At 45.0% G+C, this 25,319-nt stretch overlaps 1 protein-coding gene across 2 annotated transcripts in view; it reads left to right on the top strand.

Annotated features, from left to right (window-relative positions):
• MARCHF3 (membrane associated ring-CH-type finger 3) overlaps positions 1–22,078 on the top strand; it is a 144,193-nt gene extending 122,115 nt beyond the window's left edge. For both annotated transcript variants that reach the window (XM_074328546.2, XM_019732388.3), the window contains exons 4-5: positions 10,632–10,841; positions 17,022–22,078. In XM_074328546.2, coding sequence (XP_074184647.1) covers positions 10,632–10,841; positions 17,022–17,180 — 369 coding nt within the window. In that variant the 3' untranslated portion in view covers positions 17,181–22,078. The remainder of the gene's footprint in view (positions 1–10,631; positions 10,842–17,021) is intronic.
• The last annotated feature ends 3,241 nt before the right edge of the window (positions 22,079–25,319 follow it).

The raw sequence follows: 25,319 nt of genomic DNA, 5'->3' as shown, positions 1-25,319 counted from the left end.
AAGAAAAGAAAACTGTATTAAAATTGTAATAATCAACATATACCAATAACAAAAGATGAATACGAGTCACGTTTGACTTCTGCAATTACAAGAGGTGCTCAAAGTGGTTACCATCAGCGTCCAGACACTTCTGATTACGGCAAAATACTTCTTGAGTAACGTTGACCAAAGTGTCCACTTGTATACATTTTTTTTGGCATCCCCATTATATGTCTGTATTTTAGTTAAACTCATCTGATTTCTACCCAAAGCGATCCTCTGGTTTGGAAGTCTTTATATATTGCTTCAGCTAATACTTATGAAGCACAAATTAAATATTTTAGGAAATGGGGATATAACTGTGAAGAGGCCAGAAGAATGTTGTGTACTAATAGAGCTTACCTGCTAGGGAGAAAGACATGGCATAAACAAGAACCAGTAAATAAGTAAAAAGATGATTTTTGATCGTGACAATAGTGATAAAGGAAGAAACAAGTTGTGGTAAAAAATGACTGGGGTAAGAAAATGCATGGTGGTTTGCGAAGGCCTCTCTGAAGAGATGACATTTGAGCAGAGACAGAACCCAGCCCCTGAGAATGTCCCAGCCACGGGAAGAAGAGTTCCAGACAGAAGGAACAGCCACTGCAAAGGCTCTGAGGCAGGCAGTTCAGTCTTTCTGAAACAGGCTAAAACACTGCTGAGGAGCATTATTTGAGAGATCAAAGGAGCTAGATCCCAGATGCTTAAACTATTCTGTCGTGGGCCCCTTGACAGTCTGTTGAAACCTATAGATCCCTTTTCAGAATCATGTTTTTAATTACATACAACAAAAGACATAGGAATGGAATGAAAACCAATTACCTTATAATTAAGCATTTAAAATATTGAAAAGACAAAGTTGCGATAAAAATGTAAGTGCTTCTTTAACATTTTTTGACAGATCTGATAACTATGAAGTAGTGATATGTCAAGATAACTGCAACAATTATAATGTGATAGGAAATATTTGTGATTTCTATTGGTGACAAAATCATAGGTGCTGACTTTGTGCCCTTCACGGAGATTTTCTGCATAACTCAATGAAATGCAAAATTTCAATTAAAGGTTGTGAAAATAAAGATGCAATTTTTTCCCCCATCCAAATATCACAAGTCCCTTGAATTCTATCCTCGGCCCTGTTGGGTCTGTGGAGCCCAGGTACAAACACCTGGAGTACATCACGCAGGACTTTGTGGGCCATGGCAAGGCTAGGTAGACTAAGTGCAACGCAGAGCCTCTGGGGAATTTTAAGCAAGAGAAGTGATGTGATCTTGCTGCTTTAGTAATACTGGATTCTAGGGTAACGAGGACACAGGAGCAAAGAGGCTCAGGTGAGAGATGAGGAAGAGTAGTGGCACTAGAGAGAGAAAGAGAGAGATGTGGACGTGTCCAAGACGTATTCTGGAAGAAGTGACAGGACCTACCGATAGACTGTGTATAAGGCCCGGGGAATGACGGGAGGGAGAATACGGACGGTACTGAGGTTTACAAGAACCACAAGGTTTGGGTGCTGTCACGTACTAGTGTGGGACAGACAACCTGGGAGAAACATGGATCTGTGGCAGAGTTGGGGTGGCAGAAACGAATCCAGTCTTCCATCATGGACCTTGTTTATTACACAAATGGAGAGCTATCTAGTAAGCAGCGAGATACACAGCCATGGAGCTCAGAGGAGAGTTGGGCTGAAGGATGCTCCATACATTCTTCAATAGAACCTGATGTTTTGAACAAAAGTGGGAGCTTAGGACAACTAGAGAGGGTCCTTCCCCACTTCCCTTGAAGCTGAACCTGCCCCACTCCTTTGAGGGAGACTTGCATTTTTCACTCCTCCAGAGAGGTGAAAGAACTTGATAAAGGTCACACAGCATTTGGGGGAACCAAGAGCATGGGGCAACTGAAAGCAGTATTTTGCCCCCCGCTTCCAAGGCCACGTTTCATCCCCTGCACAGTGGTCCTACTCCAAACTTATCCACTGTAGGAGTGAACAAAAATTGGGAGCAAGATTTTATGTAGTGCTAAAGCAAGCAGAAGGAAAGAGTTGAAACAACAGTAGGCTGGAGATTTCAAATACTGGCTCCTCCACCACCTAACCTTGAAAAAGTATCTTAACCTCCCTAAGGCTTAGTATCCTAATTCAAAATGGCAATAATAACACCACCTGGTGTTTTTAAATTCAGTAAAAGTGTCTGACACATAATAGGCACTCAGTACATATTTTTGGTTGAAATAGAGTTGTATAATTTTTAAATGGACATTTGGTATTGTCTTTTTCTCATATATTTCAAGGTAGTTTTCTCCTAGGAAAAAAAAAGATAGTAATTGTGACTAAAACAATACAAAGGACCTCAAATAACTTATTGGATTTCTCATACTAATTCATGACGTGTGGAAAAATAGATGGTATTCCACAGTTATTTACATCGTGGGGGGGGGGGGCGGAAGGAAGCTTGAACAGAAACTACAGGTTTTTCACCTTATAGCAACAAAACAACGTGTAAATATTTCTCTTGGAAGCCTCAAAAGAAAGGTACATAAGGAATGCTATCTCTAGTCTAGAAGGCTAAAAGCAGTGAACTTGGGCTACCAGCACCTCAGATGTTTATTCATTCATTTTCATTAAGCAGCAACTCTATTCCAGCACTGTTCTTGCATCAAGGTATACAGGAATGAACTGCCATCATGGAGCTCTCATTGAGGTGGGAAGGAAAAAATAAATAAATAAACAAGCAAATAAATAAATAGCATTATTTCAAAGAGTGTCACACATTCTGTGGAAAATATAGCCGGGTAATGTTCGCAGGTGCAAAGAGTATTTTCAATGAAAAGACACCATTTGAGCTGAGACCTAAATGATGAGAAGGAGCCATATATTTCCATATGGGAACAGCCATTTGTAAGGGTTGGAAATGAGGGGAAAGAGATAGTAAGAGAAGTGGTCAGAGAGGGAGGCAGGGATGAGGGCAGGTCTTGTAGTCCCAGGTAAAAAGTCTAGTCTTTATTCTAACCATTGGAGAATTTTAAGCAAAGGACTGACAAGATCTGATGTATCTTTTTACCACGTCATCCTGACTGTTGTTGTTTTGCAACTGGGCTATTAGTTGGCCAGAGTCGAAGCAGGGAAGTATTGCCTCCCAAGCAGTAGATGAGAGTGGCCCAGGGATGGCGGCAGTGGATATGGAGAGAAGCACATGGTTCCAGATGTATGTTGAAGGGAGTGTCAGTAGGACTTACTGACACTACCCCACACATGTGTGGGGTAGACATAGAAAGGAAACAGGATGACTGAGCGACTGGGTGGGTGATGATTTAAAGATATGGAGAAGATGTGGTGGGGGGAAGGGTTGTGAGGTAAGTACTAAATCAAGAGTTCTGTTTTGGACAGAATAAGTTTGAGTTTTCTATTAGTCATCTCCGGGGAGAAGAGTGGGCTGATAAATATGCACACGTGGGGCTTTGGAGAGAGATCAAAGCTGGAGACTGGCATTTTAGAGTCACAGGCAAACCCTCTGTAAAGTTTTCACTTGCACATGGTGCTTCACTTTCACTTGCTTCAAGCCTGGTTTGATGGCTACCTGGAGCATCAATCTCCGTGGCTTCCCTGGAGTCAGAATTTCCTTCTGTGTGGCTTCAGCTGTCCTGGAAATTCATTGGTAGTATGTGAAGTTCAGGGATTTAAACACCAGTAGGTGTTTGTTTTTGTTCTCTGCTGTGTTTCAAGTTAACTGAAATGCATGGTTTTCAGGTTTCATCTTCAGTTTTAAATCATGCAAAGGACCCACCCTTTCACACTGCAGCTCCCCAAGCAAGCAAGACAGTTTAGTTTTGGTTGTGTTGGGCTTTGAAAATAAAACCCATCCCAAGATAGGCAATCGCTTGGTTAATAATAACTCTGCCAAGTGTCAGATTACCAGGAGATACTCAGGCAGATAAACCCAAGTGAGTAAACACTGTGAAACCGTGCCTTTTTTTTTTCTGCTCCATAAATTTATTATGGTTCTGTCAGTTCTTATCGCTTCTATCAGTTTCTTTCATTCTCATGATGGTTTCTCATTAAGGAGAGTCATGCAGAAGGTTGTAATGGATCAGAGCTATTAGCCACCAGAGTATAATCTGGTTCTAGTATAAACTGACCTGTTCGATGTCCTGTCTACCTTGAGGATTTAAGTCGATTAATTCAGAGCCTGGGAGGCAGAATCTAATGTCCTGGAGCAGCACACCTCTTTCACCCCTACCCACGAGGAAGGGATTTAACAAACTGACACTAAATTAGATCCAAACCCACAGTCAACCCACTTTGAAAGTAACCCCTAGTGCCTAGCTCACCTTGGATGTACATTCACAGCCAGTAAATTATGCTGTGTCACTGGTAGTAGAATGCTGCTTTAATTCCCTCTGCTGTCTCAGATCTTGGGGTTTCTGTTTTGTTTAGTTGGTTGGTTGGTTGGTTTTTGTACCAATTTCCAAGAGTAGATCGATCTCATGGTTCAAGAACAAGTTAGTGGTTGGAATGAGCCCTCCCCCCACAGGGCCAAATCTGAATCTGAACTGGTCTGGTGGGCTCAGCTTGGACCCCACCCCACCCAACTCCCTCACCTGCACTTTCTCCTTGAGCAGCCAGCCCCACCTGCATTGCACTCTTTCTTGGGAAACTGTCAGAGTTCACGGCCACCAGGCAGACTACAACTGACCTCAGTGTGCTCTGAGACTTTTGCTGAATAGCTCCAGGCTCAGCATTGGCACCAAACCAGAATTTACATTAACCTGGTGACCACAACTCTTCCCACTCTAGTGACTCCCTGAGACCCTGCCTCACCCAACGGGTACCACACAAGGCTTTATCAGTGGCTGAACCTTAAGGGAGCCGGCAGGTGGCAACAGACCTCGGAGTGTCCTGGCTTTTTACAGAGCTACCCCAGGCCAAGTACTAGTGGCAGATGTCCTCGGTTCGCAGCGTGGCCTCTCCCACACACCTCTAGGTTTAACACAAGCAACAAACAACCATGTTACACTTTATAGCTCCTACCAGGTAGTCCCCAACTGGTCACAGCCAATGGGTGACCTGGGCTTGCACTGTAGCCCCTCCCAAGAGGCCCCAGAACAAACATACTTGGAAGTTGGCATCAGATCACAGCAGAGCACCGTTAATTAGCCCCACAAGTGGCACACACAAAAGGCAGTCTCAACAGGCACCAGAGCCTACTGGGGTAAATCCCACTCAATAGGGTAAGCCCTGAGCACAGCAGCCTGTGGTTGTGGACGTGGCCAAACCCCGCAGCCAGTCAGCCTGAGTGTCAGTCCGACCTACTGACATGCCAATAGCTATCAAAGCTCAACTATAACAGGAGAACACACAAGGGACATTCCTGGGGCACCCAGAGCAGGTGACCAGGGAGACTGTGCCAGGGCACCTACTAAGGCCACCTGGCCAAGACTGAGAGACATAGCAGATCTACTCAATACATAGAAACAAACACAGAGAGGAAGCCAAAATGAAGAAACAAAGAAATGCATCCCAAATGAAAGAACAAGAGAAAACTCCAAGAAAAATACTGAATGAAATGGAGGCAAGCAACCTACCAGATACAGGGTTCAAAATAATGGTTATGAGGATGCTCAAGGAACTTAGTGAGAACTTCAACAAAGAGATTATAGCAAGCATAAAAAAAGGACATAGAAACCATAAAAAAAGAACCAGTCAGAAGTGGAGAATATAATAACTGAAACGAAGAATGCACTAGAAGGAATCACCAGCAGACTAGATGAAATCAGCGAAGACAAGGTAGCAGAAAACACCCAATCAGAAGAGCATAAAGAAAAAAGAATTTTAAAAAATGAGGATAGTTTAAGAGACTTCTGGGACAACGTCAAGCATAACAACATTTGTATCATAGCAATACCAGAAGAAGAGAGAAAGCAAGGGATTGAAAACCTATTTGAAGAAATAATGACTGAAAACTTTCCTAACCTGGTGAAGGAAATAGACATACAAGTCCAGGAAGTGCAGAGAGTCCCAAACAAGATGAACCCAAACAGGCCCACACCAAGACACATGATAATTAGAATGGCAAAGGTTAAAAATGAAGAGAGAATCTTAAAAGCACCAAGAAAAAGGCAACTAGTAACTTATAAGGGAGCTCCCATAAGATCATTACCTGATTTCTCAACAGAAACTTTGCCTGAAGGAAGTGGCACAAAATATTCAATGTGATAAAAAAGCAAGGACCTACGACCAAGATTCCTCTACCGAGCAAGATTATCATTTAAAATTGAAGGACAGATAAAGAGCTTCCCAGACAAGAAAAAGCTAAAGGAGTTCATCACTATCAAACTAGTATTACAAGGAATCTTAGAGGGACTTCTTTAAGATGGAAATATAAATTAAAAATTATGAATAATAAAATGGTAATAACTACATATCTATCAAACAATTAATTTCAATGTAAATGGATTAAATGTTCAAATCAAAAGACATAGGAGGGCTGAAAGTTTAAGAAAACAAACTCTTACATACTCTGCCTACAAGAGACTAACTTCAGATTGAAAGACACACACAGACGGAAAGGAAGGGATGGAAAAAAAAGTATTCAATAAAAATAGAAATTAAAAAAAAAAAAAGAAAATCTGGGGTAGCAAGATTTATACCAGACTAAATAGACTTTAAAACAAAGGCTAGCACAAGAGACAAAGAAGGACCAGTAATCCCACTTCTGGGTATTTATTCGAAGAAAACCAAAACACTACTTCGAGGGGACATGTGTATCCATATATTCATTGCAGCATTGTTTACAGTGACAAAGATGTGGAGGCAGCCTGGGTGTCTGTCAATGGAAGAATGGATAAAGAGGAGGTAGTACTTATATACAATGGAATATTGCTCTGCCAGGGAAGGGAATGGGTTATTTCCATCTGTGGCAGCATAGGTGGACCTGGAGAGTATGGATCTGTGCTGTGTGTTGTATCAGACAGAGAAGGACAGATGCAATGTGATTTTGCTTATATGTGGAATCTAAATAACAAAATAAATAAAGAAAATAGAAACAAACTCATAGATACAGAAAACATTGTGATGGTTGCCAGATGGGAGGGGGTTGCCAGGTGGGGGTGGAAAAGGGAAAGGGATTAAGAAGTACAAATTGGTTGCTTCAAACTAGTTATGGGGATGTAGGGCATAGCATAAGGAATATAGTCAATAATATTGTAATAACTATGTATGGTGGTGTCAGATGGGTACTAGATTTGTTGGGGTGACAGTTGGGAGGGGGTCAGGGGGCAGGGTGAAAAAGGTGAAGGGATAAAGAAGTACAAATTGGTAGTTATAAAATAGTCATGGGGATGTAAAGTAAAGCATGGGGAATATAATTAATAAAATGGTAATAACTATGTATAGTGCCAGCTGAATACTAGACTAGTCAGGGGGATCACTTCTTAAATTATATAAAATGTCTAACCACTATGTTGTACACCTGAAATTAATATAAAATAATATTGAATGTCAACTATAATTGAAAAAATTTTTTAAATTAACTGGGAGTTTAGTCATAAGGAAAAAAAAGAACTTCATACCTAAATATGACCCAGCAGCAAACAACAAAAAGAGTAAGCTAAGCCAAAATATATGCATAGAGTTAATGAGGTATGGAACCTTGGTATTGGGTGATCATGGACATATAAAATGGCCTGGAAACTTCTCAAGAATATAAAAGATCAAAAAATAATTAGAAAACAGGAAACTGGGCACAAGCAATAGTAATTTCTGGTTTGCCTTTCCAATTTCTTCTACATCACACAGAGATAAGTAGTGATTCATAATTACCTCCTTCCATACCTGAGTTATTTCACTGGGTACTGTCAAGAACCACATAGATAAGTAAAGTACTAAATTAGTTTTAATAAAATGTATTCAGAATTCCCAAGCCAAAGAAATTGGAGGAAGTCTTAGCCAGTGAGGTCAGCTGGGCTGTGAACATCTGTCACCTATTTATTGAGAACATACTATGTTTCAACAGGAAAAGTAGTCCAGGCTTCCACATCTGCTTCTAGGGAAAATCTAAACTGCCCAGGAGTCAGGTTGCTGCAATTTGAGCACCATTTTTAAGCGTCTAGATTTCTGAATGCATTACAATTTTAAATTTTCAAATCTTTTACTGATGAGAGTGGTCCTGCTCTTCCTCTCAGTTCAACCTCTGAATCATCTGGAGGAAACTGGTAACCTGGCTGAGCCTCTGTAAAATTGGGATAATAAAGCCCGATTTCTAGTCTCCACTTCATAGTGATATTCCTAGTATTTAAGCAAAAAGATGTTAATTAATGAGAGTTCTTTGAATTTGAAACTGCTGGGACATCTGAAGTAGCATGACAACACATGGCAGGGTTAATGTCGTTTGCACTTGATCATTTTGGTATTTACATTAAATTTTTATAAAGCTGTATTTATATTCATAGACAAGTCAATTCCCCATTATCTATTTTTAAATATTTATTCATGTCCATTTTTGAACTGAGGCTGAATTCTTTCAGCATCTCAGCCGATTTTTAGGGCGGGTTGTCACTGGAAAGTGCTATGTTCGGCATTCCCGGTCATTTAATATTTGCCTCAGGCAAACATTCGAGGAAGGGCACTTCCCAGAAAGTTTTCATCTGTGCCTTTACCTTCCTTCCCTTCTGCTCACTCCTTGAGTCTTCAGCTGGCCCTTACACTACTCTTTCTTTAACTTGAGTGCCGTCTTTGCAACTCTTCTGTCTCCCTTTCACCCTTGAGCATGACATTCCTCTCTCTCCAGTCAGCCCCACCCAACGCACTCTTGTCTCCCCTGTCATGGTTCTTTCCCTCCCACCAGTGGTTTTGTGGGAATTGCTGCCCTGACCTCTGGGATGTCTGCTCAGCAGCCCATGGCACTCCCATTTGGGGGTCAGTCCACAGCACTGCTAGTTCTCCTTATTTGCTGGTAGGATGAGACGGAAGACAGTCAGCCAGTGTCTCTCCCCACCCCCACCCCATCATCTGTGTTCGACCCCACTCCAGTCTCTGCACTCCATGGCCACTGTCATCACTACATGGGATAGTGAGATGGGAATGTCAGATGATTTGGAGACATGTTTCAATACTAATCTGAAGCCACCAGGCCTCATTACCAGTACCCACTGACACCGATGTGGAAGCATGATTTTTTCCTAGAATGGATTATGGAAGACATTTCAGCAGGCATTCAGCAGTTCCCCGAGTGAGAAGAGAACAACCCTGTCCTGTAGACTCCTCAGCTCCAGTCTTTAAACAAGCACGAGTTTTCCCTTCCTTTGGGGGGTTGGGTCAGTCAAGATGGTAGTAGAGTTAAGATGTCAGGGACAGGCCTAAGTTCAGGGCCCTAAAATGTGAGGGAGGGGGCATTACTGAGTTCATGGAGTCAGGTGAGCCTCATTCTGTGGGGGTGGGGGTCCCCAAACCACACTCAGGGTCAGTGATTCACTAGAAGGACTCACAGGACTCAGAAAAGTTCTTACCGTGTTTCCCTGAAAATAAGACCTAGCCGGACAATCAGCTCTAATGCATCTTTTGGAACAAAAATTAATATAAGACCCAGTCTTACTTTACTATAATATAAGACCAGGTATAATATAATATAATAATATAATACCAGGTCTTATATTAATTTTTGCTCCAAAAGATGCATTAGAGCTGATTGTCCGGCTAGGTCTTATTTTCGGGGAAACAGGGTACTATACTCGTGCTTACGGTTTATTACAGCAAGAGGATACCAGTTAAAAGCAGCAGAGGGAAGAGGTACATGGGACCTAGTCTAGGAGAAACCAGGCACAAGCTCCCAGGTGTCCCCACCCAGCAGTGTCACACAGGTGTGCTTAATTTTTCCAGCAACAAATGGTGACAACGCATACAATGTGTAATCAACCAGGGAGGCTCACCTGGGCCTTGGTGTCGGTGGTGTTTATTGGAGTCAGTCGTGGCTGTATGACTAACTTCCGCTGCTCAGACTGCAGCCCCCAAGGCAAACATAGGTGTTTTGCATCAATTTCATTGTTGGCATAAACTGTGTGATGCCACTGTGCCCTGTGGCCCAATGCCTCGGACATACACAACACGCTTACCACCCAGAATATTACGATGACTCAGAGCTCATCTCTTAGGAGCCAGTCTTGAAAACAGTTCTTTCTTGGGACTGCAGGCCTTGAGCACCCCAGGCCTGCTGAGGTGAGCTCCCCTGCACACATTCCCAGGGTCAAGACACTGGAAGGCTGTGACCACGTGACAGCACTTGTTACACCTCACCTGTTATCTTTCAAAAGTCCTCTCTACCTTCCACACAGCCATTCTGATTCATAATAACCATTGAACTATTTTCAAAACAGCAGGCCATCTACAGCCAGGACACGTTACCATCATCATCATCACCATCATAATCGCTGTCATCAGAAGTCACTCTAACGCAGGGGCGGGGCCTTGGGCATGAGTCCTTCATGCGTCCGTGTGATCTCAGAGCAGGTCAGAAGTGCCTTGTTCCAGATTCTGGAGACAAAGACCATTTCAAAGCAGTGTGTCTCCAGTGCACACGGGCATTTAACCCTGTGCTTATCTTTCTCTCTCTCCCTCTCCCCGGCAGTGGCTCCGAAACCCAGGCCCTCAGCACGAGAAGCGGACTCTGTTCGGAGACATGGTGTGCTTCTTGTTCATAACCCCACTGGCCACCATCTCAGGCTGGCTCTGCCTGCGGGGCGCCGTGGACCACCTGCACTTTAGTAGCCGGCTCGAGGCCGTCGGGCTCATTGCACTCACTGTCGCACTCTTCACTATTTACCTCTTTTGGACACTAGTAAGTATGGCCCGCGGCCCAGGGGTCAGGCCAGCTGGAGCCGGCCGCCCCATGGTCGGCACAGCCTTTCTTCTTGTCTGTAGCACATCTCACCTGCCCAGTAGAAGACAGACCTTCAAATGCTGGCTAGAGTGTGTGATTGGTTTGTCCGGCTAGATCTCTTACGAGAGTGAGTGTGTGTGTGTGTGTGTGTGTGTGTGAGTGAATCGCAGATCAAATAAAGAAAAAGCCCCTGCTTCTGAGAGCCCATCAGTCAAAGACACCGCCCTAGACATCTCTGTCCTCTGGTAGACTAGTCTCCATCTGTTAGGAGGCAGGGCGTTTTCCTCCTGTCGTATGTGCTTCTCACTTCTGCTGGGATTGTGGTGTGTTATGAACGGTGCACCTGGCTGCTGCTGCTGTCACTGCCTGCACAGACCACGACCCCTCCTGCTGGTGGTTTCCTTCTCACGTCCTGACACAGCCCAAAGTCTTTGTTGGGCGTGGAGCTGCCCTTTGCCTGGTGATTATTCTGTGCTTTAGGATATTGACTCTGCTGCCCATAAAAACACTAATTTATCCGGCCGAGAAGCCACCACCAAAGAAAAACCATTTCCCAATAAGTGTTCCTACTGTATACGAGAAAGAATTTTTAAACATCTCTGTATTTTCATATTTTTAACTCACAAAGTAAGTTGATTGCTCGGGCACCCATTGGCAGCACCTACAAAGTGCAGCATTTGAACTCTATGCTTCCCTCTGGGACCTGCAGGGAAGGACATCACTATCTAGAATATTTTCAGAAATTGGGCCCCTGCTTCCTGGCATTACTCTTCTGTGCCTGCTTGTTTCTAATCTGAGCACATTCCATTGTATTCAATATGTACTTCCTGTCTAAAATGTGCCGTTCCCATATCCCATAGCACAGTGGAAGCTTCCATTGCTCACGGTTCTTCCCAAGCCCCGTCCCACCAGCAGCCATGCCTACCACGCTGACCTCCACCCCCTGCTCATTTCCCTCTTGTACCACCCCCCACCCCCAGGTGAGAGTGCTCAGTCAGTGAGGGACACATTTCAGCCCCAACAAGAGGGGCCCGACGGGAGCCTCGGTGAACAGGGAGTGTTCTGGTGCTTCTGACTTTTTCTGAGTCTGCTGGTTAATTTAAGCAGTCTGTTCCCAGCCTGATAAAGCCCCAAAGCAAAACTATTATTGCCTCTTTTAAAAGTCTTTGCTTCCAAAATGTATCCTGATTCATTACGAATCAAGCAATGAATCTGACTCAGAAGTCACAAGGTCATTGTGATGAGAAGAGAGTTCGAAAGAAGTTAAACAGTCTAGCGAGCACCGTCTAACGTCATTTCACCGCCTTGAGCCTCAGTGTCACCATCTATAAAGTGGGAATGGTCGTAATACCCATCCTGCTAGTTCTCCTGGTGTTATCAGATTGAAATGAAAGAGTACAGGGGAAATTACTCTGGAAAATGATTTTTTACCATGTATAGAGGTTTGTTCGTCTGGTTTTTCTTAGAAGAGTTCCTGAGGTGAAAGTATAGACGTGAATGCTGGGCTTTCAAACCAACTGAAGGTCTTTTTGAAAACCTGCTTTATAAAGCATGCAATTACCTAACAAGAAAGAAAGAAGGGAAGGGGCGGGGCAGACGGAAGAAAGGAAGAAAAGAAAGAAAAGAATTACCTAGAGAAAAATGATGTGACCCTCCTCTATCTCCCATTCTAAGTGAAAGGAAGGTTTGGGTGGGAAAGGTTCCTGGAATCAGCTCTTTCAGGAGAGTGATAATATACTTCATTTTAGAAATGTTTCCAAGCGGCAGAACTGCATAGTAAAAAGTGCATGCATTTAGAATCACAGGCTCTGTGTTTAAACCCAAGATTTAGCATCCTAATAGCTGTGTAGCTTTCATCAGGGTACTTAACCTCTCTGATCATCCTTCCCCTTCGTCAAAAACTGGAGGACATGATTGCTGGCCCATGGGTCAATGGGCTATTATGAGGATTAGGTGGGATAACACGGGAACATATATCATGAGAGCACCTAGCCGTAGGCACATTGATTTTCTTCCTGTGGCTTCCCTGCACCCCAACTACTGCAGCCCCCCAGCCCTCTATAAAATGCAAAGCATCTAGAGGGAAAGAAAGGCATTTCTGCCCTTTGACTGGTATGAAAAACATGCTGTGGCCATCAGCTCAGCAATAGGTCACTGCATCTAGACTAACTCTTTCCCAGATAAATGCTGTACGGAGCTGCCCTGGCAAGAGCCGTAATTCAGAAGCTGACAGCACTTGGAAACTGCCCTCCAGCAGAAACCCACTGTAAACAAGCTGTCAAGCTTAAGGAGAATATGCTGTGAAAATGTCTTAGATAAACAAACGGTGGTGTCAGTCCTGGCCCCGCCCCGCTCCTCCGAGGGGCTTCCTGCAAGGGCCTCGCGGGGTGCACGCCTCCCGCTTCCTCGGCCAGGAGGGCCCCGGTCTTGATACATCAGGGAGTTCTGCGCGAGGAACCTGCTGTGTGGAAACACAAGCTGTCTGCAACCCAGGAGGCTCAGGCCTCAGCCATCTCCACTCCGAGAGCTCAAGAGAAGGGTGCCCGGGAACGTCACTGTTTCTGTCACAGACCATCTGAAGTCCATGGACAGACACCGAGAGAGAAAAATGAGAACTGAGGCCACATGAAGTGATAAGAAATTGTCCCAGTGGAGTTCACATGAGCCCCAGGTTAGAGGTGCAAGAATGGAGGCTCCGCAGTGCAGTGACCACAGAAGCCCGTCCGTGCAGTTGGTCCCTGGGGCAACCCGTGCCCAGCACAGAAACTTCAGTTCAAGCACAGAATGACATGAACGAGCCATCCACAGCCTCTGGCTGACTCTCCGCCCTGAGGGTTAATAATGGTGTATATTCTCGTTACAAAGGGGGAAAACCTCCCCTAGAATACTGTCCCCACGAGGTTCACTGTGGAAGCGCCCAGGGCAGCCTGAGGCTGTCCGCTGTGATCCCCGCTGGGCATTTCTCCGCCCGCGGCTGATGTCCTCCTTTCACTGCCCTCTTCTCTTGCACGGGCAACCGGAGGTCAGAGAGCTGGGCCCGTTACTGGGAAGGGAACTGACAAGGCCCTGGATCCATCCGTGTGTTTCACCCAGTCACACCATAACCTCCCGGGAGAAATGGCAGAATACAAATATGTAATGAGAAGATTCCCCAAAGCCTGCGGCGACTTTACACCAAATCTTGGGCCAAGTGGATCACGTCCCTGCCTCTCCTGTTCCCTGCTTGTGACCACAACGCTTTGTACACGCCTTGGCTTCCACACCGTAGGAAGAGAATAGCCTCTGGGTGAAGAAATGAATGCACTTCAAGAAACCCATCCCATGAGGGGTCGTTTCATTTCAATAGTGGCCCCGCGCTCTTTTCTTCCTCCTTTCTCCTTAAAACTTTGGGAATTTCAGTCATACCTCAACAAAATCCCCAACGTTACTACGCTGTGGCTTCTTTTTGGTTTATGCTTAGTTTTCCCTCACTGCTTCATTCCTCTACATCAAACCTCCTTTTTTCCCTCTTTTATTCCATTGCGGGGAGGGGGTGTCTTGGAGCTCCTAGAGACGGGAGCCGGCGTTAATCCACAGTGGTCCCTTCTGCCCCAGGCCCAACTTCCTTTGTTTTCCCTGATACAGAGTCCTCTTCATATGATGCTTTTTTCGTATTGATTGGATTTGCCTGCGGACTGTGGTCGTTAACAGCAATTAAGGTAGATTAATGCATAATAAGATCTCATTTGTTTGTCTGAACAAATGGGCTGATTTTTGTTTTTCCTGCCAAGGAACCCGGAGACCTACTAAGTCACTGACTCCCTCGGTGCTTCTCAGGCTGGAATGTACGGGGCCACCACCTGGGGATCTTGTTAAAACGCACACTCTGATTCCTGAGGTCTGGGCTGAGCCCAGAATTCCAAGCAAGGCTCTAAAGAAAATAGTCAAACCTCTCCCCCCACCCCACCCCCAGTTTCTTGTATTGAAGAAGGAATATCACAAAATTATCCTTTTCTTTCCCATATTTAACACGGGCCAAGAACACAAACGCCTACGTGAGGCACTGTACTAAGTGCATTATCTCAGGTATCATTATTCACATGTTACAAACTAGGGAACTGAAACTTGGAGGCCGCAAACAACCCTCCGAAAGTTACAGGGCCCCCTGTGGAGAGTGGGGAGTCAGGCGCCGTGTGTCTGGCCCAGAGCCCGAGGCCCGCTCCCTACCCTGTGAGGGGCCGCCCGCCAGCACCCACAGCCAACCTGTCTGCTTACCAGTGCCGAGCAGAGCGGCTTGTTAACAGCGTGGATGACGGGACTCGTGCTTTGAAATCCAGCTCTCCTGTGCTGTTTCCAGTTTCCAGGCTTCTCACTGCCAAAGCTCTTCATTAGTACTTCTCTGTGTTCCGCCTCTTCCCTGCCCTTGGCCCTGAACAGCAAGCCTTCCAACCTGCCCCTCTCACTTTCATGAGTAGCACCAAGCAGCAGCAAGACAGAATAGACAGAAGAGAATCAAGCTTGAAAGAAGGAAGGAAGGAAGGAAGGAAGGAAGGAAGGAAGGAAGGAAGGAAGGAAGGAAGGAAGGAAGGAAGGAAAGACCATGATTTGCTTTGGCATGTTCAGGGCCCTTTGGAGAAAAGCACATCTGTGTGAGTTTGAAAGCTTATATTTTCATACCCAAATCTCTCTGGCACTCAGCCTGGCATTTGCTTTCTAGCTTCAGAAATTTGAGCGAGCGGCCTTGAATTTCATGATCCTGCCATAGAGACTAAGAAGCTCTTTCTGATCAAGGGCCTGCACTCTCCCCTACTTGTAGAAACGCTGAGCTCAAACCATCGGGTCAGCCCACTCTCTGACCACCATGGACCTGTACCAGGGTCACCACAATGCCCCCACCCCAGGTGGCTGAACAGCCCATACTTGGATAATTTGTCAACCTAAGTCCATGGATAATTTGGCACCTTCCTTCCCAGCACTTATCTGGTCATCTGCATGCACTCAAATTGGATCCCACCCCCATTTTTCAAGGCAGTTTGTACATCTTCAGAAGTACAGATGAAACTCTGAATTTCCTGAGCGGTCCTTCAATGCTTTACGCCAGCCTTCTCCAAAACGAACCACACATGTTATCCTCTCACTCCAGCGTATTTACCTGAGAAGCAAGCACTTTGGGGGCACAGTTGTGTCACAATTAACCATGAGTTTGCCACTCGCACTGCCATGTATCATATAAGAGAGGCTTAAGTCCGAAGCAGTGTTACAATTAGAAAGCATAGTCTATTTCTTCACTCATCCATTCACTCCACAAACTCCACTGAGCAACTTCCCAGGTCCAGACCCTGTGACAGGTGCAGGGCATGCAAAGGTGACTACAAGCCCTGCTCTCAGGATGCTTCAGTGCCAGGAGACAGAGAAACAAGTACACTGACACGGCAATTGATGCCATGCTGACATGGGCACAAGGCACTGTGGCTCAGGGAGGACTGGGCAGGGGAGTTGGTGCCCAAGCCAAAGCTTCCCCCCAGGAGCCCTAGAATGCTGGAGCCAGAGGCAGTTGGGGATCACTCACCAGGGACACCCAGTACAGTTGTGAAGGTTGTCCACTGCACAGTATGAAGGGTCCCTTCCTACATAGTGTGAATGAAGTCCTTTGATTTGTGCAATATGCAACTTGCACAAGGGTATAGGAAGCCCTAGCATCCCTCTCATTGAACAGAGAGAAACCTGAGGACCAGAAAGGCACATTGCCTGGTCCCACAGTTGGGCCAGGGCTGGTGCTGTACCCACTCCGCCCACTGCTTCCAGCCAACCATCTTCATCAATGAGGATTTGAGGCCTAAACACCACTACCCCCAAAATAAACCCAAACTCAGAAGGATTCTCCTTTCCTATTGATATCCAGACTTTATCCATGATGAGGAGGAATGAAGAAGCCTCTCCAGGAGCCCTGCCTGTGTGTCCACACACGGGTGTTCTTTGCTTGATGCCCGGTCTGCCAGCACTCAGCTGCTTGCAGGAGCAGTCTTACCCAGGGCCCCAGCCCCGTGCTACTGCTGCCAGCTGTTTGGCGCTGTTTGAAATGACATGTTTGTTTTTTGGATTGATTATCGGCTTCTGCTTACCTGAAACCTTCCCTTATTTTTCCTCTCCTAACCCCAGGTGTCATTTAGGTACCACTGTCGATTGTACAACGAATGGCGTCGGACCAATCAAAGGGTGATTCTCCTCATTCCAAAGTCTGTCAACATACCTTCTAACCAGCAGTCCTTGCTGGGCCTCCATTCTGTCAAGAGGAACTCAAAGGAGACCATTGTTTGACATCTGTGTGGTTGGTTGGTTGATTCGTTGTTTGGGTTTGGAAGTTTCTGCACTGGGGCCATGCACTGAGCCACCCCCAAACCTTTCCTTAAGCCCGTGGGTCTGAGAACATTCAGAGCCGTGTTAGCTCACCACCCTCAGCAACCAACTCTGCCAGAAGAAAGAAAATGCTGTTGAACTTCAAATCATGGATGCTGCAATCATATGATATTTGCTAAGCTGCCAAACATGTTCATTTAGCAGATACTGTATGGAATTTTCTTAACACCTCTTTAACATATGAGGAAGGTTGTCCTGCCAAGGATGCAATTCAATTCTTCCTTTTTTATTACTATTTCAAATATATACATATATATACATATATATATTAAACCTAGATGATAATCAAAATTGAAAAGCCAATGTTAAAACTGGTTTCTTGGTTTGGATGGATTTTGTTTGGGTTCCTTTATTTGTTTCTGGTTTCTACTGTAGATTCTTTGGGGTCATTTGATAGCTTGAGTGGTCTTTTTCATCTCTTTCATGTCCCTTACTCAACGGGACAGCATAACAGCTGCAGAACAAGTCATATTTGAAGGGTGTTTTGTACTAAACGTCATTTAATTATTCAGATTTTAAAGGGGGAAAAAAGGTATGGCAGCTCTCCCCATAGTGCGCTGTTTATTTAAATTTCATTAAGGAGGAAAAAAAAAAATTATGGTGAGACGCACGCTCCTTTCAACTTGTTTGGTACTGACAGCTGATAGAAGCTATTTTCTAATAATAAACATCCAGTGTGTGAAAGACAAACCCCACTGATTGCGATACTCTTTTTTTAAATCCTAAAACCTATGAAGTTTCCCAAAGTAGATTTTAAACAGAAAAAGAGGAAAAAGGTTGGGGTCCTTTCTCCCATCTCATTTGGAGCTTGTCTTCATCGTGCATTCGCAGTGACTTGGAAGATCGTTAGACGTTTCTAGGAACCCTGGACCTGTTTTGCATATCAATTAGCATTCCCATCGCCCTATTGGATTTCCAGCTTGGCAGGTAGATGTGGCCAACAAGCCTGTCCTAGCGCTCTAGGACCCCTTTGTCTGAGTTTCAAAACACGGCGCCGCACACAGTGTCTTCCTCCCACCATGAGCCAGTTCTGTCGCAGGCTGACACAGACTTTTTCTAAGGGCTCCCTGCCCCTCTTTCATCTATCGCAGCGTAAAGGATATAAACTGCATCCTGCATCTGTGTGTCCATTGAAGCCCGGGAGCAGATGTGTCGTCTGAAGAAAGCACTCGCTGGGGTCGGGGCTCAGGCGCCCGCCCACCCACCCATGGCCAGCAGGAGAAGGCGGAGCGCAGCTTTGGGAAATGCTTACAATATGGATATCTGGAACATGACCCACATTCTGACTATTCCTCCAGCATCTGCCTTATGCTCCCCAAGTGGGAGAGCAGCAAGTGCAAAAGGAACAGGCAGTGAGGAGGGTAGCGATTTTTGTCTGCAGATTGTTCAAGCTGATGCAGGTGTGGCCTTTGTCTCCAGAGCCCGCCCCTCACAGACTGCGCCCTGCGCCGCCTGGGGAGGGAAACAGCTGCACTGCTCTCCGCTGCAACACTCAGAGGTGCTTTATGGCTTGTGACAATAGATTTCCTCCTCACACGCTTCCCTTCGACACTTCAATTCCAGTAATATACGTCTCAGTCCTTCTGTTTACTCAGCCCTGCTCACCCCTCTGGGCTGTCATTAGCTGCACCACTATCAACCGTTTCTTAATTGACCTTTTTAAATTGCTGGACGCCACTGGCTGCACGCAGCTGTCACACATTAAATTTCCAGAGCCAAGAGTCCAACTTGGTAGCTGGTGAATTGCAGCCCTGTAATATAGTTGATAAATGAGGTCCACCCAGCCTCGGTCCCTGTGCTAGGTTAACCAGTGACACCTCTCAACTGAATGGCACAAACCCTCATCAGAGGACCATACCCTTTCTCCTCCCTGCTTCCATGAATTAAGGAAGCAACAGATTCAGGCATCATTTCCTGTTGCGGTTGGTTGGACTGCAGAGAATTCCTGCTGTCTCGTTTCAAAGGATGAGACATAATGATGCAAAATATCAAAAACAGGCCAGTTTCCGGAAGTGCTAGGCTTCTGCACTGGGAAGGTTGGCACGTTAGTGCTATGCCCGTGCCACACCTCTTTCCCCCACATTCGCATCCCCACCCTGGGAAATAAAACAGAGTCCAGATGTGAGGAGCGCGTGGCATGTGGGGTGGTGGGCAGGACATGCCTGGTAGCCAAGAGTAGCATCAGTGCCTCCCTTCCCAGGCCACCAGCTCGGAGCTCCTTGTGAGAGACTGAGCTCCATCAGCACCAGGGCCCGTCTGGGGTTTGGAGGACGTTTCATCCCCTCTTGGCCCTTCAACCTGAGGTGGTTCAAGGTGAGAGAGTCCAGGGAACTACAGCATATGCACAAGGCACCAGCCGGAGGGCAGGGGACAGGTGCAGGCAATGGTCCAGGCTCTGCCTCTGTCACCACACCAGGCTACATCTACCTGGAAGAAGGGGTGCCCTTTGCTAACTGGCACAGAGGGGCTGCATGGGGCAGCAGCAGTCCTGCTAGCCTTGTGCTATCTTTCTTCTTGAAAGATCGAAAATGAAGCAGGGAAAGGAACGACAAGGGGCAGGTAAAAGGTCTTGGTGGTTCACTGCTTCCCTCCCGCCAGCTTCTTACACAGTCCTGTCATCCGTGCTCCTTGCCATTTCCCGTCCTAACTAAACATTTTTCTTGAGACTATTAGGTGGAAACAAATGTGTGTCACGGTGAAGCGTGAGGGGGGAACGAAGAACTGAAACAAGTCCAGCGTGCTCTTGCCTGCCTGCGTGTGTGCGCGTGTGTGTTCCTGCGTGTTCTTGTCTGGGGGACAGAAAACATGAGCGTTCACACTAACTCTACAGCTCCTCAGAGAACCGAGCAGAAGCTCAGATGAGCTGTAAAACCCAATTAAGGAAAAATAAATGGCATGACTCAAAAGTTACTTGTATTTGTCTTTCATGTCCTGGTCTCCCTTCCCCGTGCCCTGAGAGCCCTGGATTGTCACTTGCAGCTGGGCTACAGTCACAGTCATTTCATTTTCGGTGAAAGTAACTCATCTGGGGGCATGGAGGAACCAAAGGAGGAAATGGAAGGGAAAAGCAGCCTGGCTGCCTGCGCTTCAGCCCGGGGCCAGCGGAAGGGTGCATGCCATCGCCAGGCCTTCCGCTCTTGGCACCAGCCTCCGTCTGACCCGGGTCTGCTGGGCCTTTCCCAACTGCACACAGCCTATGGAGCACCATGGCACCCACAAAAACTTTCTCTTCAGCCTGCCCTTACCATGGAGTGTCCCACGGCCGAAAGAAACCGAGGAGGAAAGATACCTGGGAAGGGAAATGGGCGCAAGCTTCTTTTCTATTTTTACCGGATGCTCCCAGAACTTACCTGAAGATGAGCCACACAGCTTATAGCCTTAGTGCTGGATGAAAAACGCAGGTTGTGACTCTGAAGCCTTACGTGGGATTGGGAGGTGGGCCAGCAAGTGGGACGGGGTTCAGGATCATTTTCGGCTGACAGGTTGAAACCAGGATGGACCTGGCTGGAGGCCATCCCTCCCACCAAAGCACACAGGATCTAAGCAGGCTGCCAGCAGCGTGGGGCAGGTGCTGTGGAGCTTGGACTCTGAGAAGTCAGCAGTCCCAGGCGATGCCTCGTCAACTGCAGACCCTCTCCAAAATGGGTGGCTTCTGCAGAAATGCGTGGGCTAGTACGTTCTCCAATCCACCCCTTTTGGCTTTACAAAAGTCTCTGTGTCTAGGAGTTAGCTTTGGGACATACTGCCTTTCCCTTGTTTACTTCTTCTGGGGTGATTGTGGCTCTGCCTCCCAGTGCGACAGAGCAGGAGAGAACCAGCCATGACAGACGACCTGGGTTTGAACCTGGCTCTGCCATGTCTCAGCTGCTGATTGCACACAAGTGACCCCCCACACACACACACACACACATCTAAGCCTCAGTCTTTGCCTCTGTAAAATAGGATAACCTACCTCAGACAGTTCCTGCAAGGTTTGTAAGGCTTAGCTCCCAGTAGTTCATGAATGAATGAATGGTGCCCCTTCCTTCCACTCACTGTTGCTAATGTCTGGGTTATTTTGCCTTAGTTTGGGTTTTGACAAACAGCTTTGATAAATGACGTGAAAGACCATAACCAAATAGTTTTAAATCCTTTTCAAAAAGAAAAGGGATTCGTTTTAAACAATCAACTGACATTTATTGAGTACACTGTGCTTGAGAGTAAAAAGAACCGTAAGAGACCCTTCTGGGGGTTGACATGACAGAGGGATTGAGATCTTTGAATTATGTGTAGATTTCAATTATCCTTGCATTTCCTGATACTGGAGCTTATGGCTAATTGAGAAGTCATCACAGATTTTTAAAATTTGCTAGATATGGATCTAGAGCTACAGAGGAAAACAAATATAGCCCATCCATTGTCTGTGCTCCCCAAAATGAGGGACTCATGAGTCACGGAGCTCACACTTCCAGTGCCTTCCTGAATACTGGGCACAAAAACAACAGAAAAAGATTGGCTCGGGTTGGCCTGCTTCATTTTGAGAAACTCTCCTTTTTGAACACACTTTTCATCTATTGGGTCTTAGTTACTCTGTCAAGGAAACGAATATATAGACTCTATTAGAGGTTTTATTTTTATCTTATTTGTGGATACCAGATGCAAAGAATTGGGTTAATCACACATTTTAGTCCATGACACAATTACTATCACCATCAGACTATATAGGCCCTGTTCTTCTTTATTCCACAAGTATGTACATAGTGCCAGACACTTCCCATGAGCCATGCACTAGTCAGCACTTTGAAAACTACCTCCTTTAATCCTCAACAACGACTCCATCTATTGCCGCCTAACAAACCACCCCAAAGTTTAGTGTCTACAACATCCATTTTCTTGCATCTCACTATTCTATGGGTTGGCAAGGGCTCAGCTGCACAGTCCATGAGCGGTCCTCTTCTGGTAGCATCTGGGTGTCCCAAACAGTCCGATGGCTCAGGCGCGCTTCCTATGCCCTCTCTCTCCAAAGGCATCTCAGCTTCAAGGGCCCCTCTCTTTCCATGATGGCTCAGGGTTCCAAGAGGGGAAGAAGCTTCTGTGGTGCTTAAAGCCTGGGCTTGGAAGGCCCAGAGTGACTTCCTCAAATTCGATTGGTCGACTTAGTCAGAGGCCCCGCCTCTTGATGGGAGGAGCCGCTTGCCAATAAGAGGGAGAGGCAGAATTGTTTGGGGACATCTTTGGAGATTAGCTGCCAGACCCTTTTTATGGATGGGGAAGCTTGAAAAGAGAGGTTAAGTTACTTGCTCAAGGTTGCAGCTATTATCGTAAGGGGCAGAGCCAGGATTCAGACCCAGGCTCTGGAGTTCCTGCTCTTAACTGTGGTTATATGCTACGGTGCCTCTCAACTTCTAGTTTTGTTTTCCCCTTCATACCTAATCTCCACTCTTATTTCCCTTCTTCATGAGGCACCCACTCTAATATGTTTGATATATAAACAGAATATGTATATATCTTTGCATCGTTCTGAGTGTATGCCTTAATTTGCACGAAAGTGATTATGCTGTAAATCTCATTCTTCCCCCCTACCCCAATTAACACTGTTTTTAAGATCTATGTTCCTGCATGTGTTCACTGCTTCTAATGGCTGCTTCCATTTCACTTTTCCACTTTCTTAATGTTACCTCCAACTCCCTGATACAGTGCTGTGGACATCGTCACACTCTCTCCTTATAGTCCTGCTGGAGAGTTCGTCTGGACCAGTATCCATCAGGGGCAATGCTGGGCTATAGCATGTTGGCATATGTAATTACATCCCCCACCCCTAGTGGTGGCTGAGTAGTCCAGTTTCTCCACATCCTTTCCTATACTAGCTATTACTTATTTGTTCATTTTTAGACAATCTGACAGCATAAACCTATGTCTTATTGTTTATATCTGTTCAAATTCACACTTCTCTATTTTTCCTATTGGGTTGACTAGTCTCCCTAGTCGATTGGTTGTGTTGCAAAGTCCCCCATTTGTTCAACTCTCTCAATTTTGTCTATGGTATACTTTGTTAAACAGAAATCCTTCATCGTGACATAGTCAAATCTGTTTTGTTTTTTTTCATGTACTATGGGCAGTCTTATTTAAATTTTAGAAGTATTTTCTCATCCTAACATCACAAAGATAGTCTCCCATATTTTCTTCCTTTAGCTTTATGGTTTTATGTGTCACCCTTAGCCCTTTAATCTATCCAGAGTTCACCTCTGTATATGATATAAGATAGGAATCCAGCTTTATCTCCACAAGGGAGGCAGTTTTCCATCACCATGTACTAAACGATCTCCCCTTTCTTCATTCATTTTTGGTGTCACCTGTATCACTATCCACTTCCATATAAACATGGGTCTGTTTTTGCGTAGTCAGCCCATGGAGTTGGTCTATTTGTCCATTTCTGCACTACCTCACTGTTTTTCTTATTATGGCTTCATAGTGTGTTTCAATAGCTAGTGGAACGAACAACTCCTCCCCAACCCCCTGCCAACTTCACTCTGCTTTTGTTCAAAATTGGCTTAGTTATTTGTGGTCAAGCTATTGACCACAAATTCATATCCTTGTCTATGAATTGTAGAATCGTTTTATTAAGTCATTTGAAAGGTCTTTATGGAATATTGATTGGAATTCTAGTGACTGCATACATTAATTTCATGAAATCTGACAGTTTTACAATGTTTAGCAATCCCATATGATGATCAGAATAACACCATTTATTCAGGGGTTCTTTGTGTCCTAAAATAGAGTTTTAATCATTGTCAATAAAATTCTTATGCATCCTTCATTACATTTTTAAATAGTTTATAGTTGTGTTGCTATTGTACATGACATTTTCAATTATTGTCTACTTTCTAGTTGGTTAGTGCTGGCATAGAGGAACCCTTGCTATCCTGTCCTAGCACCTTTGCTGAACTCTGGATTAGTTCTTGGAGTTTGTTGATCCCCTTCTAAGCCTGTTCTTTCCTGTCTCAGTGCAGTGGCCAGTGCTCCAGGACTCGCCAACTGTCGCCATGCTACACAGCAGGCTTATCGGCTGGTTTCACAATCTTAACACGGGTTTCTCCACCATTGATATTTACCATACATTTTTTAATATATAATTTCATTGAGTTATCTGTTTCTCTTCTATTTCTAGCACTCTGTGAGTTTTTACATTTTTTAAAATAACATACTTAATTAGTAATAACAATTAAATATAATTAGCAATAATAATAAGAGCTTTGCATGACTTTCTACTTTAATCCATGTAGTAAGACGCACTACTGTCGAACCATTCTCTTATTCCTGGTTATAAATCTTAAGGTTTTTCTGTATCCTCTCTGTATTTATAATGAAAATGAAGAGTTCACACATATACCAATTGCAATTCAATGCCACAGAGTTCCAAGTTCTTTTTTTCATTTTCATTTTGTTATAGCTCTCTTTCCTACCATGAGAAACCTGGCTTTCCTTGTCCTTAATTTATTTACCTATTTCATCAATCTCTCTGCACGTAACCCATCTCTTGTCCCCACAGCCATCCCCTCCTGTGTAGCTGTCCCCCTCACCATTTTCTGGCACTGATACCCATGCCAGGCCACCCCTCTGTGGGGACGCCCACCTCATCCCAGCCAGATCCTGGTACAGCCAGTGGGTGTTTCTCACCTTCATTCAGTCTGCACTTATTTCCTTCTTCATGGTGTTTTATTAACATCCTCTTCTTCTATTCGTTTGTCTAGACAGTCTGAATTAATGGTATATCTCATTAATCTTTTTAAAGAATAAGGTTAGAACTTTCTTAATCTCTTTCTCTCATCCTCTTTTGTCCTCTATTTCATTGATTTTTAGCCTTATCTTTTTAAATTTATTAAATTTATTGGGGGTGACATTGATTAGTAAAATTACATAGGTTTCAAGAGTACAATTCTATAATACATCATCTATATCTCACATTGTGCATTAACCACCCAGAGTCAGGGCTCCTTCCATCACCATAGATTTGACAGCCTTATCTGTATTATTGCTTTCCTTCTTCCTTTTTTTTTCAAT

This window comes from Rhinolophus sinicus, chromosome 3 (genome assembly GCF_057876585.1).
Source record: "Rhinolophus sinicus isolate RSI-liver-muscle chromosome 3, RSI-T2T, whole genome shotgun sequence".
Lineage (NCBI taxonomy): Eukaryota > Metazoa > Chordata > Mammalia > Chiroptera > Rhinolophidae > Rhinolophus > Rhinolophus sinicus.
The sequence above is the reverse complement of the archived record's forward strand: the minus strand, read 5'-3'. Positions and strand labels throughout refer to the sequence as shown.